Here is a 21874-nt window from a genome sequence, read left to right as displayed (position 1 = left end):
GGTGGCACAGCAGTTAAGAGCACACATTCCACTTCGGCAGCCCGGGGTTCGCTGGTTCGGATCCCAGGTGGGGACATGGCACTGCTTGGCAAGTCATGCTGTGGTAGGCATCCCACATAGAAAGTAGAGGAAGATGGGCACGGATGTGAGCTCATGGCCAGTCTTCCTCAGCAAAAAGAGGAGGATTGGCGGCAGCAGTTAGCTCAGGGCTAATCTTCCTCAAAAAAAAAAAAAAAATCTCCCATATTGCAAAGCTTTAAGGAAAAATAGAATGTTTACCTAGCCTCAATGTATCTCCCTCAGAATATTTCTTATAACTCTGATGGTTTTAGCACATGTCCACAAGTTCTTTTACATTCCTCCCTTGAGGAGGTGGTGCTTAACTTTCCTCCCCTTGAGTGTGGGCTAGATATAGAGACTGATTTCAAATAAACAGAGCATGGAAAGGAAAAGGTAATGACTTTACAGTGGGAAAAGTTGGCAGGCACCACCTTACACAGATCCAAGTATTCCAGTGAGACAATATCCAACATAAACTATGTTGATATCATGTACCCCCGATATGATTTAATGAGAACGGTGTAACAGCTCTGTGACATTCTTCCTACAAACCCATAACCTCAGTCTACTCATGAGAAAACATCAGACAAACCCCAATTGTGGGACATCCCACAAAACTGTAGTGTACAAAAGACTACTGATCAGTACTCTTCAAAAGTGTCAAGATCATGAGAGCAAAGGAATGACTGAGAAATTGTCACAGATTGAAGGAGACTAAGGAGATATGGATGATTCACGCACTATGGGATCTTGGATTGGGTCCTGCAACAGTAAAAGACCATTACTGGAAAAAGTGGGAAATTCCAAATAAAGTCTATAGATTAGTTAATAACATTGTATCAACATTAAGTTCTTGCAATTATGTAAGATGTTAACACCAGGGGAAACTGGGTAAAGGGCATATGGGGACTCTGTACTAAATTTTCAACTCTTCTATAAGTCTAAAATTATTTCAAAATAAAAATCAAAAAGAACAACTCGGGACTGGCCCCGTGGCCGAGTGGTTAAGTTCGCATGCTCCACTTCGGTGGCCCGGCGTTTTGCTAGTTCGGATCCTGGGTGTGGACATGGCACCGCTAGTCAGGCCATGCTGAGGCGGTGACCCACATGCCACAACTAGAAGGACCCACAACTAGAATATACAACTATGTACTGGGGGGCTTTGAGGAGAAAAAGGAAAAATAAAATCTTTAAAAAATAATAACTCTCATATCTCCTCATCCTCATGCCCTTCTTTCAGCTGGTGACCTCACCTCATACATCCTTGACAAAGTAAAAGCGACAGAGAACTCTTTCATTCTCCCACCACCACATTAGCTAGTACATCTGCGTCTGCCTCCATTCTTCTGCTAAAATAGGAACGTCCCTCCTCTTCTCAAGGGCCAGCCCCTCCACTCTGGGTCCCATTCTCTCTCCTGTCTCTTTCTCAAGGATGCCCCTCCTTCAGTTACTCTTCTCTCCTTCTTCATCAATTTCCTCTCTCTCCTGGAACATTTCCGTCACCATGTAAACAGGTTATATTATTTCTCAGATTAATAAGACCCTTCCTTCAGTCCTCATGTCTCTCATCTTACTACCCCATTTCTCTCATCCTCTTGGAAAACATTTTGCAAGCGTTATCTGCATTTGTTATCTTTTCTTTTTTTTTAATAAATTTTATTTTATTTTATTGTATTGTATTTACTTATTTTTTTGAGGAAGATTAGCCCTGAGCTAACTACTGCCAGTCCTCCTCTTTTTTGCTGAGGAAGCCTGGCCCTGAGCTAACATCCATGCCCGTCTTCCTCTACTTTATATGGGGGACGCCTACCACAGCATGGTGCGCCAAGCGGTGCCATGTCTGCACCCGGGATCAAAATTGGCGAACCCCGGGCCACCGAAGCAGAACATGTGAACTTAACTGCTGAGCCACCGGGCTGCCTCCTTTTCTTTTTTTTTAAAGATTGGCCCTGATCTAACATCTGTTGCCCATCTTTTTTTCTTCTTCTTCTTCTCCTCAAAGCCCCCAGTACATAGTTGTATATTCTAGTTGTAGGTCCTTCGAGTTGTGCTATGTGGGACGCCGCCTTAGTGTGGCTTGATGAGCAGTCTAGGTCTGTGCCCAGGATCCGAACCTGTGAACCCTGGCCCACTGAAGCTGAGTGCACGAATTTAACCACTCATCCGCGGGGCTGGCCCCCTGTTCTCTCTTCTTGATTGCTATTTCCTGTCAATTTTTCTCCACACTGGCCATAATTCCACTGAAATTAAGAAATCCATGGACTGTTCTATATCATCTTACTTGATTTCTCAGCAGCATTCAGCAGAGTTGACCATTAACTGTATTTCGAAAACCCTTTCTCTTGACTTCTGTGACACTCTTTCTCCTAGCTTATTCCTACTTCATTGGCCACTGCTCCTCAATGTTCTTTCCTGGCTCCTCTTCTTCAACTCAACCCCTAAATGATGGGGTACCTAGGGCTCCATTCTGCACCCTTCTTTGTCTCTTCCTACACTCTCTCCCTAGTTACTTCACATACTCCCTTAGCTTTAAAATACCACCTTTATGCAGATCACTCCCATATGAATCCGGACTTAGATACGCTACACCCTACTTGACATCTCTGTTGGGATGATTAATAGACCACTTGGATTTATCTCCCCAAGTCCCTTCCTCCTCTGATCTTCCCCTGTTGGCAAATGGCACCATCATCCCCCATTGCTGCTTAAGCTAAGAACTTAGGAGTCATCTTTGATTTTGCACTTACCCTCATATCCCACAACAGCATTAGTAAGTCCTATCTGCTCTAACTACAAAATTATATCTCTTATGTGTTGATACTTCTCTCCATCTTCACTGGCACTACTGTTGTCCAAATTAACATAATCTCTTGCCTGGACTACTGAAATAGCCTCTTAATTCATCTCCCTTCTTGCACTCTGCACCCTTACAATGCATTCTCTACAAAGCACCCAGAAGTAATCTTTTTACAAGTAAGTCATGTCTCTTCCCTGCTTCTCTCCCTACATTAGAATAAAATTCAAACTTCTTACCATTGCTTTGCATGAGCTGACTCCTGCCTGCCCTTAAGCCCTTCCCCTTTCAATCACCAAATTCTAGTCCCACAGACTTTGTTTCTGCTCTTCCAGAATACATTGTGGACAGTCCACATTTTTCTATCTCATCTATAACAATATTGAAATTAGGTCAAATATGTTGCTGAAGCCAAGGTATGTTATTATGTAAAGCAGTAGCTTTTAACCAGAAGTGGTACTGCCTTCCCCAGAGGGCTCCAAGTGTATGAAGGCCTTTTGGGGTTGTCCAAATGACTGAGTGGATTGAGTAGGGGGAGGCTAGTCTCCATGAAATATTTTGAAGAATATTCTATCCAAAATTCCAATAATGTGCCATGTTGAGACACCTAGTCTAAGCCATTCTTGTGTCCACAAAAAGAATTTAACAAAAATGTTAATAGCAACTTTATTCATAACAGCCCCAAATTGAAAACATCCCAGGTGTCCATCAACAGGAGACCGGATAAACAAACAGGCATACTCATACAACTGAATACTGCTCAGCAATAAAAGAGAACAAATTTTCAACACATGCAACATGATGACTCCCAAAAAATTATGCTGTGTGAAAGAAGCTATATACAAAAAATTACATATGGTTTGATTCTATTTATATGAAAGTTCTAGTGGGGTAGCTACACAAGTTCTGAGGCCTAGGACAAAATGAAAATGTAAGCCCCTTGTTAAAATATTAAAAATTTCAAAATTGCTACTGTAGACCATTATACTAAGTGTAGGGTTCTTCTAAGCATGGAGTCCTATGTGACTGCACAGGTTGCACGCTCATGAAGCTGGCCTTGGGTGCTAGAATATGCAAACTAATTTAAGATAAAAAAGAAATCAGAATTGGTATTGCATCTGGAAGGAGCAGGGATTGACTGGGAAGGGAAACAGAACTTTCTGGAAATGATGGTTATATTTATCTTGATAAGAGTGCGTATCACAGGTCTATGCATTTGACAAACATTTAATATTACACCTAAATTTTTTTATTATTGTTTTACTACAAAAGAAAAACAACTCTAAACAAACGCTGATCTCTAGTTAATGATGTACATACTGAAGTAGTTAGAGAAATATATATACTGAAGTCTGCAACTGACTTGGAAACGCAACAAAATAAGATAGAAGGCAGATGGATGGATAGGTATGCGATGAAGCAGGTGCAGTAAAACCTTGGATATTTCAACACTCTTTGTGCAATAATTGGTAGAAGAGGTAGACGCAAAATCAGGAGGAATACACAAGACCTAAACAACCCCATCAACCAACGTGAACACTCCACCTGACAAATATTTATTCTTTTCAAGTGCACATGGAAACTTCACCAAGATAGGCCATATACTGGGTTATAAAATGAGTCTTAATAAATTTAGGATTGAAATCACCCAGAATTTGTTCTCTGGCTTCACTGAAATTAAATTAGAGATAAGTAACAAAAGATATCTGGAAAATCTCTAAATATTTGGAATATAACACACTGCTAAATAACCTATGAGTCAGTGAAAAATCATAAGAGAAACTAGAAAATATTTTTAATTGGATGATAAATATACCACAACATATAAAGATGTGTGGAATGTAGCTAAAGACGTGCTTAAAAGGGATATTATAAGTTTAAATGCTTATAAGAGAAGAAAGGTCTAAAATTATTATCCAAGCTTCTACCTTAGGAAGCTAGAAAAAGGAGAGCAAATTAAGTCCAAAATAAGTAGAAGAAGGGAAATAATAAAAATAAGAGAGAAGGGGCCAGCCCAGTGGCACAGCGGTTAAGTTCCCACATTCCGATTCGGCGGCCCAGGGTTCGCAGGTTCAGATCCCGGGTGCGGACATGGCACCGCTTGGCACACCATGCGGTAGGTGTCCTACATATAAAGTAGAGGAAGATGGGCATGGATGTTAGCTCAGGGCCAGTCTTCCTCAGAAAAAAGAGGAGGATTGGCAGCAGTTAGCTCAGGGCTAATCTTCCTCAAAAATAAATAAATGAGAGAAAAGAAAGGAAATAGAAAACAGACAAGCAATAGAGGAAAATCAATAAAAACAGAAACTAGTTTTTTTTAAAAAAGCAATATAATTCATAAATCTCTAGCTAGATTAGTAATTCAAAAAAAAAAGGGAAAAGATACAAATTACCCACAATAGGGATAAAAGAAAAGACATCTTTACATATTCTACAGATATTAAAAAGATATAAGGGAACATTATAAATAACTTTATCCAATAAATCGGACAATCTAGGATTGGAAAAAATTTCTTGAAAGACACAAACACTAAAACAGACACAAAAAGAAATAGAAAGTCTAAATCACCTGCTGTCTATCAAAACATTGAATTTGTAACTAAAAATCTTCCTACAAAGAACCTCCAGGCCCAGATGGCTCCATTGGTGAATGGTAACAAGCATGCAAGAAATAAATAATATGAAATCTACAAAAACTCAGAAATTAGAGGACAGAACACTTCCCAACTCATTTTAAGAGGCCAGCATTACCCAGACAAATTGATAGCAATTAAGAAAACTGCAGATAAAGATCCCCATGAACATTCGTGCAAAACTCTTTAACAAAATATTAGCAAACAGAATCCCAATTTACAACAAAATAGTACATTATGACCAAGTGAAGTTTTTCCCAGGAATGCCAGGTTAGTCTAACATTCAAAAATAAATGTAATGGGGCCGGCCGAGTGGTTGGGTTCGAGCGCTCCACTTCAGCGGCCTGGGATTTCACCGGTTCGGATCCTGGGTGCAGACATGGCACTGCACATCAAGCCATAGTGGGGTGGTGTCCTGCATGCCACAGCTAGAGGGACCCACAACTAAGGATGTGCAACTATGTACCAGGGGGCTTTGGGGAGAAAAAGGAAAAATAAAATCTTTTTTCTTTTTAAAAAAAGAAGAATTAATGAACAAGTAGAATGAATACCAAACTGCTAACAATGATTATCTAAGAGAGGGGTTTGCTGGGTAGTGGTGGAGAAGAATTTTCATTCTATATGATGTACTTTCGTTTTCTACTAACGTATTACTCATGAAATAAAAATTTTAAGAACTAGTAGCCGATTATAGTAAATGTTTACATGTTTACATATTTAAATGTTTACTTTTCTTTAGCCATCTGCAAGAATAACATTCACCCCAATTAAGGTTTCATTACATGTTGCATATTACACACACACACACACACACTACACTCTAAAATCTATGTGAAGAAACTGTAGTATAGGATATTGATTAAGTAATTTTCTTGAATAGCCCCCCTAATTGTTTCTTTCTAAGGAACATGATACTAACTTTTCTCCAAAGCTGTTTATATTTAATGTGTTCTTTTTGATTTAGAAGTATCCCTTAACATTCAAGAGAAAGTCATAACCAAAATCACTATTTTATCAGTTACAATACTTTGCACTACCCAATACATCTTTCCTTACACAATTTCTCTCCTTTTCCATCCATTCTTTGGCTTTGATGTTGGTTTTTTAATTGGGTTCTTAATTGACGTATTGCAGGAGTTCGGTCAGAAAAGTTTAAATACAGTTTTTAATCTTGTCATATTTCTTTCTTAGTCAAATATTATATATCAAACTGACTACTGTCAAAATTAAAAAACAACATCTTTAAAATTTGAGAATAATTTTAGGAATATACTTGGGTGTAAAATCTTACAAAAACATTAAGTAATGTTTTTAAATATGGCACTCCGACTACAAAAGAGTCACAAAGCATAAAATGAGAGTAATTCTGAGCGGTGATTAACAAATTGAGAAGGCTTAAAAGAGCCATAAAAATAAACAGTATCCTGGAAGTATACTCAGATACTATGAGTCAGGGATTAGTGTGGTATCTTGTCATTTATCTAATAATCATGTTTATTCAATTCACTTTATTGCAATGAACAACTTAATAAACAGCTGTCAAGTTATAAGAAGATGAAATTCTTCTTGATTTACGTAACAGATTTAGACCTGGAAATGGATCGTTTTGCAAAGAAAGCCACAATAACCAATCAGATTATTCTTGGGAAAAGTATGTGTAGTTTGAGGGCAGACAGCGTGCTACTTCCTGAAAACATCCAAAATGCAGAAAAGAACAAAAATCTGCTTGATAACTTGTTCCTGATTTAATAGTACTACTCTTTTCACTTAAATAAATTGTTGAACAGATCACAAAATTCCAAAAGTAGGTCTAGCAACTCAGATTTAGATTTAATACACTGATAAGATTTCCTTAAGAAGTCAATAACGAAATAGTTAAATAGCTTATGTAATGTCCAAGTAAAATTCAAATTATACAGATATTTACCGTAACAATGTGTCTATTTACATTAACCAACCGACAACAGGAGAGTACCGCACACTTAAATTATTACTTAATAAAAGCATAATTTTTGACTTGACATACACATGTAAAAATTAATCAAATTTAGTTGAATCTTAAAATTACTTTTCACCTTTCCTCTTTTGAACTCTTCGATGATTTCTTAAGCAGAAAAGAAGCTTTTAAAAACAGTTTATAATCATATTACAGCTAACAAAACTAACATCAAAAACAGTACTTTAATGTTTTTTAAAAGCTTCCAGTCATTACAATGATTTTAAGACTAATAATAGCGTGATGTAATTTGAATCCATTTGCACTGAAATAAATTATTGCCCTTCGTTTCCACTTCCCTATATTTTCGAAGGACTCATCAACATTGTTCTCTAATATTAATCAAAACCGGAATAATCTCAGTTTCCAGCATTTGGCTCTATGGGAACAACTTTTCTAACATCTTCAAGCGATAAAAATGCTTATTAAAAAGGGGGGGAGAAAGAACTCAGAACAATTAGAACAAACGAATTTGTCATCCCCCGAGTGTCACGGAGATCTTTTTCTAGTTTCAAAGTAGTACAATTCAACTGCCAAGTAAAGCTCAAAGGTCGTCTTTTTGATTACGGTTCGGACGGTTCTCCTGCTTCTCTGTATTCCGTTTTAGCTTCAGTCTTCCTCTTCCTATCGCCTCTCTCTTGCCTCCAGGCCCCATTCCTTTAAGGTTTCACACTCGTGCTCCGTCTGGAAAAAAGAATTCTCTGAATGTTCAAACTTTCAAGGCTCCCTGCCGCCTGTCCCTGTCCTGGCCCCCGCCCCCACCGGCCGCCGCAGGAGGAAGCACCTGCAGGCGGGGCGGGGCGGGGCGCACACCTGGGGAGGGGGTGGCGCCCAACGGCCGCGCCGGGCTGGGGGATGGGAGCCTGCCCCCGCCCCCAGGCGGTGACTCATCTCGCACACCGGCGGGCAGAGGTGAGCAGCCCGGGGCCGGGGCCGGGAGGCGGGGCCGCCAGGTCGGACAGGTCTGCTCCGCCCCGCCACTCGCTCAGAGTGCGCAGTCCCTCGACGAGCTCGCATCGGCGGCCCGGCCCCGGGAGCGTCTGGCCGCGGGCTCCTCGACGCGGACGCACGCGCCCCACGCCTCGCGCCGTCCGCTCGGCCAGCGGGCTTCCGACGCCCCGTCCCTCGGCGCGCCCCCCGCCAACCCCGGCCCGCCTCGCTCCCCTCACCTCGGCGCGCGCAGCATGGCGCCTCTCCGGGTCCTCGCGTTCGCGCTCCTGCTCCTGGCGGCGACGGCCGCGGCTCAGAAAGGTGAGGAGCGGAGTGTGGGGTGCGGTTGGGCGGGGCCTGGCGGGGTCTTGCCCTCGGGGCTTGGGGCGTGCTGGCCCTCGGCACCCCGGACCGGCATTGTGGGGAAGGGGCGGGCGCGGGCTGCCCGGGCCAGGCCCGCAGCGCGAGGGAGGCGGCGGCGAGGCGCCCACTCGCGCGGGCCGGAGGGAGCGGCCTCGCTGGGGCGCTCTGCCTTCCTCTTAGGGACATGGCCCGGGGCAGGCAGGGACAGGTGTGGCCATGTCCGGGGATCCTTCGGCCTCTGCGTGGGCAAGGAGGGCCCAGGGCGGTGCCCGGCCGCACGACCACGCCTGGGCGCGCCCACTCCCCGGGCCGGGGCACACTTGGGGTTCTGGAGTGGCCGAAACCGGCTCCGCTGGGAGGGGAGTCTGCGACGGCGACCTGTCGGCGGCCCCCATGTCGGTCTCGGGCGGGAACAGGTGGCTGCGGAGAGACCGCCAGGGCCGCTGCGCACCTGCGTTCGGGAGAAAGTCCTGAGTCTTGATCACGAGGCGTGTGGGTGTTTTCCCTCTTTTGGGGATCATATAAGTAACACCAGGTTTATTGTAGGGAACCCAGAAATATCGATAAAGGGTAAAAAAAAATCCCATAATCCCACTACTTCAAGAGAATCCCGTAAATAATAATTGGGTACGTTTTCCTTTTAGACCTTACGCTAAACATTGCCCTAAACCTAAGCACATAGTTTTATATCTTGAGTTTTACCCCCACATCACATCCAGAGTTTTCTCTTTCCTTTGATCTTGAAAAACACGATTCAAATAGTGAAAGAACAGTCTATAGCGTGGAAGGTTGCACCATTATCCACATGTCGGACGTGTAGTTTGATTTCAGTTATCTTCCCCTGGAATAAAGATCTTGGCTGCTATCTCTTGATTTATCTGTAAGATGGTGGCTAGTAGTGAAGTGGCAGTTGGCCAAAGCTTTCTGGAAAGGCTTTTATACCCTCACCGACCGGGCAGGCCTAACTCATTATGCTTACAAAGTAATGCAGTTTAATGAACTCGTGGTTTTCTAGCTTCAGTCTGGAGTTAAATACTTAAATTGCTTTGAAGTGATGATAGCTGCTACCACGGATGTTCAGAAAGTCTGTACCTGATAAGTCTGTTTTAAATTTCACATCCCTCGGGCATGAAAACTGCTTTGAGCAGGTATAGTATAGTGCTGCGTAAGATTTAACTCCTTCAGGACAGCCCCTTCACTTCCTCCTTTTGGGACCCTAATATTGAGTTTGGTGCTGGACAGATTATGTAGGTGTTTCATGTTATAATTTAAACAGGGAAAAATTAAAGCCTACTTGGAATAGGAAGGGTCAGTATAAAAATTCTTTGGTTTGCCATACTAGTTTTTTGTTTGTTTTTTTTTTGAGGAAGATTAGCCCTGAGCTAACTGCTGCCAATCCTCCTCTTTTTGCTGAGGAAGACTGGCCCTGAGCCAACATCTGTGCCCATCTTCCTCTACTTTATATGTGGGATGCCTACCACAGCGTGGCTTGCTAAGCGGTGCCGTGTCCACACCCGGATCAGAACTGGCGAACCCCGGCTGCCGAGAAGTGGAACGTGCGCACTTAACTGCTGTGCCACCAGGCCGGCCCCCATAGTAGTTTTTATTTTTAATGATTGCACTCTCTTAGCTAGACAAATAAAAGGAATTAGATGGGCTTGCCAATTTGAAGTTAAAATGAACTTTTGAGAGTTATGTAACAAACTGAAATCAATACCCAGGATGAGCTGCTTAGTATCATTTTCAAAAGTGGGTACTAGGATATAATTTAGTTAGGAAACCCACAGGCTGAGGTGCCCCCAGATTCAGTTGAAAGTATAATTTTTCTAAGATTTAACATAGTCCAAGGATTAAATATGTTCCCATTAAATCCAAAAGCAAGCATCTCTTATTAAGAAAATGGGGCGAGGGGAGGGAGGGAATGTGAGCTATTCACAAATCCTACAGTTGGAATTGTTGATTTTGGGGAAGAGAGTTGATCACTGACTGGCAAGGGTTTGTGTTAGCCTTGTCCCTTATCTTAGAGGAGGGAGCTGACACTGGCAGTACCATAAAGGCGAAGCTGAATATGATGTTCGGAGGGATGTGTTCGTGGTCTAAAAGATCAAAATGGGAATGCATGCAACTTAGACTATATGTCTTTATAGTCTAGGTTTTTGTTTTTGTTTTTGTTTTTAATTTTCTAGACTGTATCTGTGAAAACTACAAACTGACCACAAACTGCTCTGTGAACATGTATGATCAATGCCAGTGTACTTCACTTGGTACACAAAATTCCGTCATTTGCTCAAAACGTGAGTAGAATGTCCTCATTGCCTTTGAACTTTTATTTTGACTTAACACTTCTTTAATTGATGTGTCTTGAGTTGAGAAGTGTTTTATTGGCTCAAATATGAATTATGTGATTTTGTCAAAATTATCTCATCTCTGAAGCTTCTTACAATTTAGAAAGTGAACGTGGGAACATGTAAATCTGTGATAATCTCTGGCCCTGGGAGTTTGGAGTTACATTAAAGTTTTTTTCCATAAGTGTAAAACCACAGTTATTTTTCAGTTTGACATCAAGCTTTCTTTTCAGTGGCTAGCAAATGTTTGGTGATGAAGGCAGAAATGACTAACTCAAAGTCTGGGAGAAGAGTGAAGCCTGAGGGGGCCATCCAGAATAACGACGGGCTCTATGATCCCGACTGTGATGAGAAGGGGCTCTTTAAGGCCAAGCAGTGCAATGGGACCGCCATGTGCTGGTGTGTGAACACTGCCGGCGTCAGAAGAACTGATAAGGACTCTGAAATATCCTGCTTGGAACGAGTGAGGACCTAGTAAGTTGCCCATATATTACTTGTTTTTATGCTTTTCAGATTTGTTTAATTAAATTGGGTTTTGAATATGTAACATGATTTTATGGTTTAGAATTCAAAAGACAGAAAAGGGTGTACCGTGAGAAACCACAGTTTACCTCTATGGAACTGATGTCACCAGTTTATTACATAACCTTCCAGAGATATTTTATGAAGTTACTAGCAATATATTTTTTCTTATTTTAAAATTTTTTTCTTATAGTATCGTACTAAACATAATTGTCCTTTTATATTTTTACTTAGCGCTGTTCAGTATTTTAAAGTTGGATTAGTGTTAAATGTATGTGAATAATTTAAGCTATTTGTGTGTTTGCTTATTTATTGTGTTTTAAAGCGAGATATGGTTGTCCTAGGGATTATGTAATGGAAAGGAATGGAAGCACACTCAAGCTAGCTTAAGCAGAAACGATTTTATTGGAAGGCACTAGAAACTGGAAAGTTATCAAGACCAAGGCAGGCCTTCTCTCCACTTCTGTCTTCTGGAGGCTCATGCTCACTTTTCTGTTTCTCTGAGTGCCTTTTTGTCTCTTCACTTGAATGTGACCCAACATGAGCAGTTAGGCCTTGACTTTACGTGACCTTGAGTGTTGTGTTCAGAGGATCAGTGTTGGAAAGGGTGTTCTGCCCTGTATGACTTGTTTATGAACGATGTGTGAGAGCCAAGGAAGAAATTAAGGGCACATCTATTGCATAAATCCTTTTTCTGTTAATTCTATGTATTTCCACTTGGGAATTTTAGTATTATCTTGTTAGGAAAATAAAGGACTGGGTTATAGTCATTCAACACTGTCTTTTTACTTAACAGCTGGATCATCATTGAACTAAAACACAAAACAAGAGAAAAACCTTATGATGTTCAAAGTTTGCAGAAGTAAGTGCTCTTAAATGCGTTATATTTGTGCAGTTGGTACTCAAACCTTCCATCCTACACCATTAGAAAAACTAAAGTCTCAGTGCTTTTTAATATTTCTGAAAAATGAGATACTATAAATAATATTTTTAACCTTACTTTGAAATACAGTTTCAAGAATAGTATAGATTCCTGTAGTACCCTTCACTCAGATTCACCATTAAATACTTGGCCACATTTTCTTTTTATATGTGTATGCATATGTGTATGTGCTTTTCTGTATTTATCTGAGCATGTATAAGTATTTTTTCCCAGAACCATTTGAAAGCAAGTTGTAGAGGTTTGCTTCTTTACCCCTGAATACTTTAGTGTGTCTTTTCCTAGGAACAAAAGACATTCTCTTACGTAACCACCATATAGTTATCAAATTCAAGAAATTTCACGTTATACCATATTGTGCCAGTTTTCCCAGTGTTGTCCTTTGTGTCAATTTTTACCCTTCTGACCCAGGACCTCATCTAAGATGACGCATTGCATTTATTGTCATGACTGTTTAGTCTCTTTTAATGTGGAACACTGTCTTGGCCTTTCATTGTCTGTCATGACATCGATATTTTTGAAGAGTGTGGGCAAGTTTTGTAGAATGTCCCTCAAATTTGGATTTGTCTGATGATTCCTCATAATTAAATCCAGGTTATGCATTTTTGCCAGAAACTTTACTTAAGTGATCTGTGTCCTCAGTACTTCACGTCAGGGTGCACGTGATGTCAGCTCCTCCCTTTACTAGTGATGGTAACTGTACTTAAGGCGGTGTCCACCAGCTTTCTCTACTGAGGGTTACCATTTTCCTCTTTGTAGTTAATAAATATAAACTGTGGACAGATACTTGGATATTATGTAAATATCCTGTTTCTGATCACACTGGAACTCAACAGTTTTTAGCATCAATGGATGAGTCTAGCTAGAATCAATTATTATTATGATAGTTGTAAAATGGCATAAACTTTTTGACAAGTTTGGTGAATGGCAATTCTAGACTTTGAGCTATCTGCTTAGTTAAAAAGTAGTGCTTCTTAATGCTGTATGGTACAAACACTTTTTTTTAAAACCTGTTTTTAATTATTTGCAGTGCACTCAAGGAGACAATCACAAATCGTTATCAACTGGATCCAAAATATATCGCAGATATTCTGGTAAGATTTTTTTAGTAAATGAGCTTTAGCAGAGAGTTAGTGGGACAGTATGGTTTGGCTATGATTTTTGGTAGTGGTTAAACTGCATTTGAGTAATGGTTTAAGCTGTGCGCACTTAATAATGCAAATTCCCTGTTGGTGTTTTCCTTCCACAACCTTTGAAAACCTCAGTTTACCCTTAAAGAAAATGTGGTATCTCTTAGTATCCCTAACACACACCAGTCTTCTTATCCTGGAGAACCTCTCTCTGATTACTTTCAGGACCTGTTTACCTTAGGGTGCTCCTGCTCGCATCCCAGGTTTAAGGAGCTAGTCCTTAACCAATTACCTCTTTATTAACTTTCAACTGGTGGAAACAGGCTTGAAGAGTCTGATGGAACTCTTTTAAGGCAGAAAATTTTATTTTTATTTGTTTATTTTTTTTGAGGAAGATTAGCCCTGAGCTAACATCTGCTGCCAATCCTCCTCTTTTTGCTGAGGAAGACTGGCCCTGAGCTCACATCCGTGCCCATCTTCCTCTACTTTATATGTGGGACGCCTACCACAGCGTGGCTTGCCAAGCAGTGCCATGTCCACCCCAGGGATCCAAACCGGTGAACCCCCGGCCACTGAATGGAACGTGCTAACTTAACTGCTGTGCCCCTGGGCTGGCCCCATAAGGCAGAAAATTTTAAAAGACTTTTTGGAAGGAACACACTTTTTTCTTTCCTAAAAGTAGAACATGGCAAATGCGTACTGCATTCTGGATTGCATTTCCTTAGCATTTTAGTTTTAAAGTAGTTCTAACCAAAATCAAGTACTTTAATATCTTTTAAAAAAAATCTTTTCAGAAGAGGGAAATTGGGGCTGGCCCCATGGCCAGGTGGTTAAGTTCGTGTGCTCCGCTTTGGTGGCCCAGGGTTTCGCAGGTTCAGATCCTGGGCACAGACCAGCACCGCTCATCAAGCCATGTTGAGCTGGTGTCCCACATGCCACAACTAGAAGGACCCACAACTAAAAATGTATACAACCATGTACCGAGTGGGCTTTGGGGAGAAGAAGGAAAAATAAAAATAATCTTAAAAAAAAAAGAAGAAGGAAATTATCTTTTGAAAAGAAAATAAGCATTGTAATTAGCTTTGATGGCATTACTATCTGATCTCCCTTCAATAGATTTAAAAACCTCCCAAAGATTCTTAAATTATTAGTGATAAACTCAATTATCTACTAATAGAAGAGAATACTGTCACACATAGGTTGCAGAAAATCAGACACTGAATATTCTGATTGTTGAACAATGATATTTTCATATGATTTTGATTATGTTAATATTAATTTGTATTTTTCAATTTTCCCCCAGTATGAGAATGATATTATCACTATTGATCTGATGCAAAATTCTTCTCAGAAGACTCAGAATGATGTGGACATAGCTGATGTGGCTTATTATTTTGAAAAAGATGTGAGTATTATCTTCCTCATTTTATTCCTGTGTTTAGAAACAGAATATTGTGTATCAAGCCTCAGTGAATTCAACATCTTTCATCATCTATTTCCCTACTTAACAAATCAACCACATCTCTAACTGTTCTCCAAGTGGTTCTTGTGCTGTAGTTGATTTTGTCCTCCCTATCGCTCGCATGCACCATTCTTAGACACTTTTCTTACTTGTTTGTATAGTTGTGCCTTTTTATCAAATTGTTCTGCCTAGAATATGTTCTCTTATGATTCTTATCTTTTACTTCCTTGGTAGTTACTTAGTTTGTGTGTATAGCCTTCCCCTATTGTTATAATTTCCGTGAATAAGAGTCTGTGTAAGAAATGCTGTGTAACTGGTGTGGTGAAAATAGTTTGTTTAGGGGCCAGCCCCGTGGCCGAGTGGTTAAGTTTGCACGCTCAGCTTCGGCGGCCCAGAGTTTCACCCATTCGAATCCTGGACATGGACATGGCACCGCTTGTCAGGCCATGCTGAGGCAGCGTCCCACATGCCACAACTAGAAGGACCCACAACTAAAATTACACAACTGTGTACCAGGGGGCTTTGGGGAGAAAAAGGAAAAAAAGAAAATCTTAAAATAGTTTGTTTAAACTTTAATATATTATAGTGAGCTATTTTCTGATGAAATCTGAGGTTTGCTTCAAAATAGTCTGGTGCCGGGTGAGGCTGGAGGGAGGAAGGATAGAAGGAAGAGTAGATTAAAAAAAATAAGATTGGCTATGTGTTTATATTGTTGAACATGGATGATAGGTACATGGGACTTCATTATACTATTCTTTCTACTTTTGTATGTGTGTATTTTTTTTTTTTTTTTTTTTGAGGAAGATTAGCACTGAGCTAACGTCTGCTGCCAATCCTCCTCTTTTTGCTGAGGAAGACTGGCCCTGAGCTAACATCTGTGCCCATCTTCCTCTACTTTATATGTGGGACGCCTACCACAGCATGGCTTGCGAAGTGGTGCCATGTCCGCACCCGGGATCTGAACCGGTGAACGCCGGGCCACTCGCCAAAGCAGAACGTGCACACTTAACTGCTGTGCCACCAGGCCAGCCCGTACTGTTGTGTATATTTAAAATTTCCTGTAACAAACAGTTTTTTAAAGTTTCGATGTGTGAGATTGTTACCACTGAAACCATAAAGATTCTTGGCAGCAGTTTTTTCAGTATATAATGGTCATGTAATTTAATGTGGCCACGGTAGGTTTTCTTTAATATTTTAAATTGCTTTTTTCCTTCTCAATATAGGTTAAAGATGAATCCTTGTTCCATTCCAACAGAATGGATCTGAGAGTAAATGGGGAACAACTGGTTCTGGACCCTGGTCGAACTTCAATTTACTATGTTGATGAAAAACCACCTGAATTTTCAATGCAGGGTCTACAAGCTGGTATTATTGCCGTCATTGTGGTTGTGATAATAGCAATTATTGCTGGAATTGTTGTACTGGTGAGTATAGAACAAGTAAAATTTCACTTAAAGGTATATTCTTTGAAGAAAAGGTGACAATATGAAAAGCTACATCCATGTTCCAGAACTTGAATGAAACAAAATCTTTATTTTTTAATAATTCTCTGTAGTGAATGAGTCTGTTGCATTTCTGGTCCCTTTTTATAAAACAGTCACTTTATGAAGCAAGGAAGGATACTAATCTGGGGAAAGCTTGTACTGAGCACCTCATAGGTCAGTTATGCTGCCATCAAGCAGCAAATGTCATTCAGTTCTCCTCACTCCAAACCATGCAACACTCCTGCCAGGATTCGTGCAAAATACCTGAACTCCCAAACCGTTCAGTGAAATGAAACACCACAAATTGAGGTTTGCATAGAAAAAGAGTTAAAAGTGATCAATATGAAGCAGCAATTCTAAATAAAAGATTATCAAATTAAATTTAACTCTGCTTCAGGGGCCAGCCCCGTGGCCGAGTGGTTAAGTTCACGCGCTCTGTTGCGGTGGCCCAGGGTTTCACCGGTTCAAATCCTGGGCGCAGACATGGCACCACTCATCAGGCCACACTGAGGCAGCATCCCACATGCCACAAGTAGAAGGACCCACAACTGAAAATATACAGCTACGTAGCGGGGGGCTTTGGGGACAAAAAGGAAAAATAAAATCTTTAAAAAAAATTTAGCTCTGCTTCAGAAGAATGTATCGCTTGAACAAGCAGGGCTTATTCTACAGATAGAAGGATGCTTCAGCATGATACTAACAAACAGAATTCAGAAATAGATCTGAGGATATATGGGAACTTAGATGTTTACTTCATTGGAATTATCACACTTTTCTATGCATCTGGGAGAAAACAAAAGTTGAAGTCTTATTTCACCCCATCAGGGCCGGCCATATTCCCAACATTGTGTGAATGGCCCATACTGGAGCACAGCAATGTGAAGAGAGTCAGGGGACCAGCCTGGTGGTGGTGTGGTTAAGTTCACATGCTTTGCTTCAGAGGCCCAGGGTTCCCAGCTTTGGAGCCGGGCACTGACCTACATACTGCTCCTCAAGCCATGCTCTGGCAGTATCCCTCATACAAAATAGAGGAAGATTGGCACAGATGTTAGGGACAGTCTTCTTCACCAAAAAAAAAAGTTGGGCAGTGCACCTATGTTCAAACACAAATTCCAGACCAATCATATTTAGAAATGTTAAAAAATAAAACAAGCCTCAAAATTAATTTAGGAAATATTTGTACAACCTTGTGGTAAAGGAAACCAAGTCAGGCAAGAAATCTGGAATCCATGAAGGAGAAGGTATATACTTGACTTCATTGAAATTAAACATTTTGTATTGCAAAGATACTTAAAGTAAAAAAAATCAGTGATAGGCTGGGGGGGAAATATTCATGATGCATAAAACAAAAAATGTTATTATGCATAATATATAAAGAGTTCTTACAAATTGATGAGGAAACTAAAGAAAGAATGGCAACAGGTATGGATAGACAATTAACAGAAGAATTCCAGATGACAAATGCACACATGAGAGGTTAAGCATGGAGAGCTAATTGTTCTACAGAAATGAAAGCACAAGTCCATAAGGAAGCATGGCCTGGGTTATGTACTGCAGCATTGCTAGTAAGGGTGAATCTAGAAAAACCTAGAGTGTACATCTGCAGGAGCATGGATGAGTAACCCGTGGTATATCCATGTTATGGAATAAAGTGACTATTAAAAAGAATGAATTCAATTTATAGCTTTTCATCTGGAAGGGCTCCTATAATATTGATACCGGCTGTGCAAAGAAGGAAATGATATTGCATGATCTCATTTTTTAGACACACCCCCCCCCCAAAACTTAGTATGCATGTATTTTTATATATATTTGTTTTAGGATAGAACAAGATGTGGAAGAATGCACACCAGGCTATTGAATTTCTTTAAAGATTGTTTCATTGTTTTCTTGATGCATTTTTTTTGGTTTGTTTCACTGGTTGTGGCAGACTTCTTTTTCTTTCCTTTTTAAGTTTAGTAGAGAAATTTTAATTTAAGAAACAATGTCTATGGGTATGTTTTAAAATTAAATTTGCTCAGATAGGTGTAATAACTTTGTATGTAGACGGATGGTTACTAGTCCTATCGGTGAGCATTTCGTGATGTATATAAATGTCGAATCACTATGTTGTACACCTGAAATTGGTACAATATTATGTCAACTCTACTTCAATTTTTTTAAAAAGTTGTTCAGTTAGGAATTATGTCCATTAAAAGCATGTATATCAATGTAGACCAGCTTTTTGTTTGGGTAGCAGTCATAAAATAGTGATCATTTTTCTTCTATTCAGGTTATTTCCAGAAAGAACAGAATGGCGAAGTACGAGAAGGCTGAGGTAAATGGATTACTTAATAAAAAGGCCCTTGTTTAATCTCTTACTCCTAATAATCACTGTACCTTCCTAGACACTGACAGGTCTCAGTGACACTGGAGTCCCGTTAGAGTGTCGTCCATAGGGTCTTAAGGACGGTCTTACCATGTGCCCTTAGCTAACTTCTCTTGCACATGTTCCATGGCACACCAGCTTATATTGAATTCTGCCTCAGAGAATAATGGGGTAGGAATCCTATGATTTTTTTCTTACAAAGTGTCAACATTTAGTGGAATCTTTTAGAGACATATTCTAGTGGATTCACATTAGAGAAACTCCGTATGACTAATGACCTGATTTATTGTCTCTGTGTCAATGAAATGATAATCATTAAAAATGAACTTATCGGGGCCTGCCCTGTGGCTGAGTGGTTACGTTCGCGCACTCCACTATGGTGGTCCAGGGTTTCACTGGTTTGGATCCTGGGCGCAGACATGGCACCACTCATCAGGCCACATTGAGGCAGCGTCCCACGTGCCACAACTAGAAGGACCCACAACTAAAATATACAACTTTGTACCGGGGGTGGGGTTTGGGGAGAAAAAGCAGAAAGAAAAAAAAGAAAAAAAAAAATGAACTTAGGGGCCAGCCGAGTGGTTAAGTTCACGTGCTCTGCTTCAGTGGCCCAGGGTTTCACCAGTTTGGATCCTGGGCGCGGACATGGCACCGCTCATCAGGTCATGTTGAGGTGGCGTGCCACATAGCACAACCAGAGGCACTCACAACTAGAATACACAACTATGTACAGGGGGGCTTTGGGGAGAAGACGAAGAAAAAAGATTGGCAACAGATGTTAGCGCAGCTGCCAATCTTTAAAAAAAAACAAAAGAATTTATATCCTAGTAAATCTGTTGCCTACTTAACTAGTCACACACACTAGTGTGGAAACAGTGTGAGATCATTAGTCTGTTTCAGTCACTTGGAATTGGATATGAACACCCTTGTCCCTGAACCCTACCAATCACATTTTCAGTATACCCACCAATTTTTGTATATTTATGTATAACTTTGGAGAATGACAGAAGATTGGAAAATAATTTAGAATTCTTTTCTCCTTCCCTCTGTTTAGGTAAAGGAGATGGGTGAGATGCATAGGGAACTCAATGCGTGATGACTGTAATTTGAAGAGTAACTACAAGAAGGGGAATTAGCAAACAGACTCAGATTACAAATGTATGCACATGGGACAAAGAGAAGATCTTTGAGGACTACTGTTTTGTTAGTTAACATCATATATTTGTAATAGTGAAATCTGTACTCAAAATATAAGCAGCTTGAAATTGACTATCAATCTTAAAATTTGACCATAAGTGTCATATATATGCAGATCTGATATAAAACCCAGACCTCAGACTGCATAGTTAAAATTATTTATGCATAACATTGAAGAGTGTGCATTAAATATGCTTTCACAGTAGAGTTTGAATGACTACTATCTCATCCATTTGTGATTGAAAGCTGCCTTTCTATTTACTTTGAGTCTTGTACATATAAACTGTTTTTTATGAACTATTAAATAAAACATTTAAAAACTGAATTTCCTTAGTGTGAATCATTGAATCAAATTTCATAGCATACTTGTGAGACACTAGGTTAAGAAATGCTTTGAATGCTAACTACAGGTTAGTGTTACATGCATACTTAAAGTCATGTATATTCAATGTAAAATGTGTAACCTGTAATATGTAACTTCTACACAAAAATCAAACATTTAATTTTATTCCGAATGAATCGAAGCTTCTTGTTTTAGACACATTGGCATTTTGGCAAACACACCTTGAGGCAGAATTGATGGAGAATGTTGTGAACCATGAATTCTATGGTAGGTTGAATTAGAAGCACCAGTTTTTCAGCATCTCACATAATGAACAATTATGATACAAACACATTTTATATGAAGTTAAAAGTGTCCTGAAATATTTTGCTTTTGATAGGAAATGTTTAAAAACTCTATGAAAAGAACAACGTGAAAGAAAATATGAAAATGATTTAAACATTTCCTTATGGTTTTTGTCCCTTCTGTAGAAGGCAGAATTCTAGAATGGCCCCTGAGATTTCTTAGCCCTGATGTTTAGCCCTGTATACTCCCCTTCCCTTGATTGTGGGTAGGACCTGTGAATGAGATGGGCTGTCACTCCCAAGATTAGGTTACATTATATGGCAAAGATAAAGCGATTTTGCAGCTGTAATTAAGATCCCTAATTATTTGACTGAATTAAAAGACTACAAAAGAGGGCCTAAAGATAAGAGACAAGAAGAAGAAACAGCAGAATGCTTTCCTGTTATCCTTGAAGCAAACTGCCATGTTGTGGAGTTTCCTGTGAGGGAACAGCAGGCCCACTCTGGTTACTGAGAGCTTCAGTCCCACAACCACAGGAACTGAATTCTGCCAACAGTCAGCTTGGAAGAGGACCCCAGCTCCAGATGAGATCACAGCCTCGGTTGATATCTTCACTGCCTTCTTGAGATCCTGAGAAAAGGACCCAGTTAATGCTAACCTTGGACTTTTGACCCATAGACACTGAGACGGTAAATGTTGATTGTCCTAAGATGCTAAATTTGTGGTGACTTGTTATGCAGCAATAGAAATTTATACAGCTAGTGGAAAGTAAGGAGAACGTTAAAGACAATAGCAATAGCACATAAAAGGAGCAGCCACTATCCCCAGGGCTGAGACAGCACCCAGAGAAGAGACACTGTCTACTTACCCCAAGCCCCTCAGGCTGGGCTGAGATCCAGACCTGGGCGGGGCATTGTCCCTCACTGAAGAGCAGAGAAGTTGCTGTGCTGCTGCACTGAAGAACTTGTTGAAAATCTGCCATGTGGAACTTGCTGGAAGTCTGCAGACTCCAGGGCAGAAGT

The 21874-nt window shown here is 40.3% G+C and overlaps 1 protein-coding gene across 1 annotated transcript; it reads left to right on the top strand.

Annotated features, from left to right (window-relative positions):
* Positions 1-8404: 8404 nt before the first annotated feature.
* On the top strand, positions 8405-20549 carry EPCAM (epithelial cell adhesion molecule). Its single transcript, XM_046663195.1, has 9 exons — positions 8405-8734; positions 10963-11070; positions 11355-11595; positions 12440-12505; positions 13614-13677; positions 15017-15118; positions 16399-16599; positions 18932-18976; positions 20082-20549. The coding sequence occupies exons 1-9, from the start codon at positions 8668-8670 to the stop codon at positions 20121-20123; spliced, it is 936 nt and encodes a 311-aa protein (XP_046519151.1). The 5' UTR covers positions 8405-8667; the 3' UTR covers positions 20124-20549.
* The last annotated feature ends 1325 nt before the right edge of the window (positions 20550-21874 follow it).

This window comes from Equus quagga, chromosome 5 (assembly GCF_021613505.1).
Source record: "Equus quagga isolate Etosha38 chromosome 5, UCLA_HA_Equagga_1.0, whole genome shotgun sequence".
Classification (NCBI taxonomy): Eukaryota; Metazoa; Chordata; class Mammalia; order Perissodactyla; family Equidae; genus Equus; species Equus quagga.
This window is presented reverse-complemented; position numbering and strand designations above follow the sequence as displayed.

Bases quoted from the DNA above. Each gene is read 5' to 3' on its own strand.
- EPCAM (XM_046663195.1), top strand. From the start codon at position 8,668: ATGGCGCCTCTCCGGGTCCTCGCGTTCGCGCTCCTGCTCCTGGCGGCG. The intron at 11,071-11,354 runs GTGAGTAGAATG...CTTTCTTTTCAG, and splicing joins TTCCGTCATTTGCTCAAAAC to TGGCTAGCAAATGTTTGGTG. The intron at 18,977-20,081 runs GTAAATGGATTA...CCCTCTGTTTAG, and splicing joins CGAAGTACGAGAAGGCTGAG to GTAAAGGAGATGGGTGAGAT.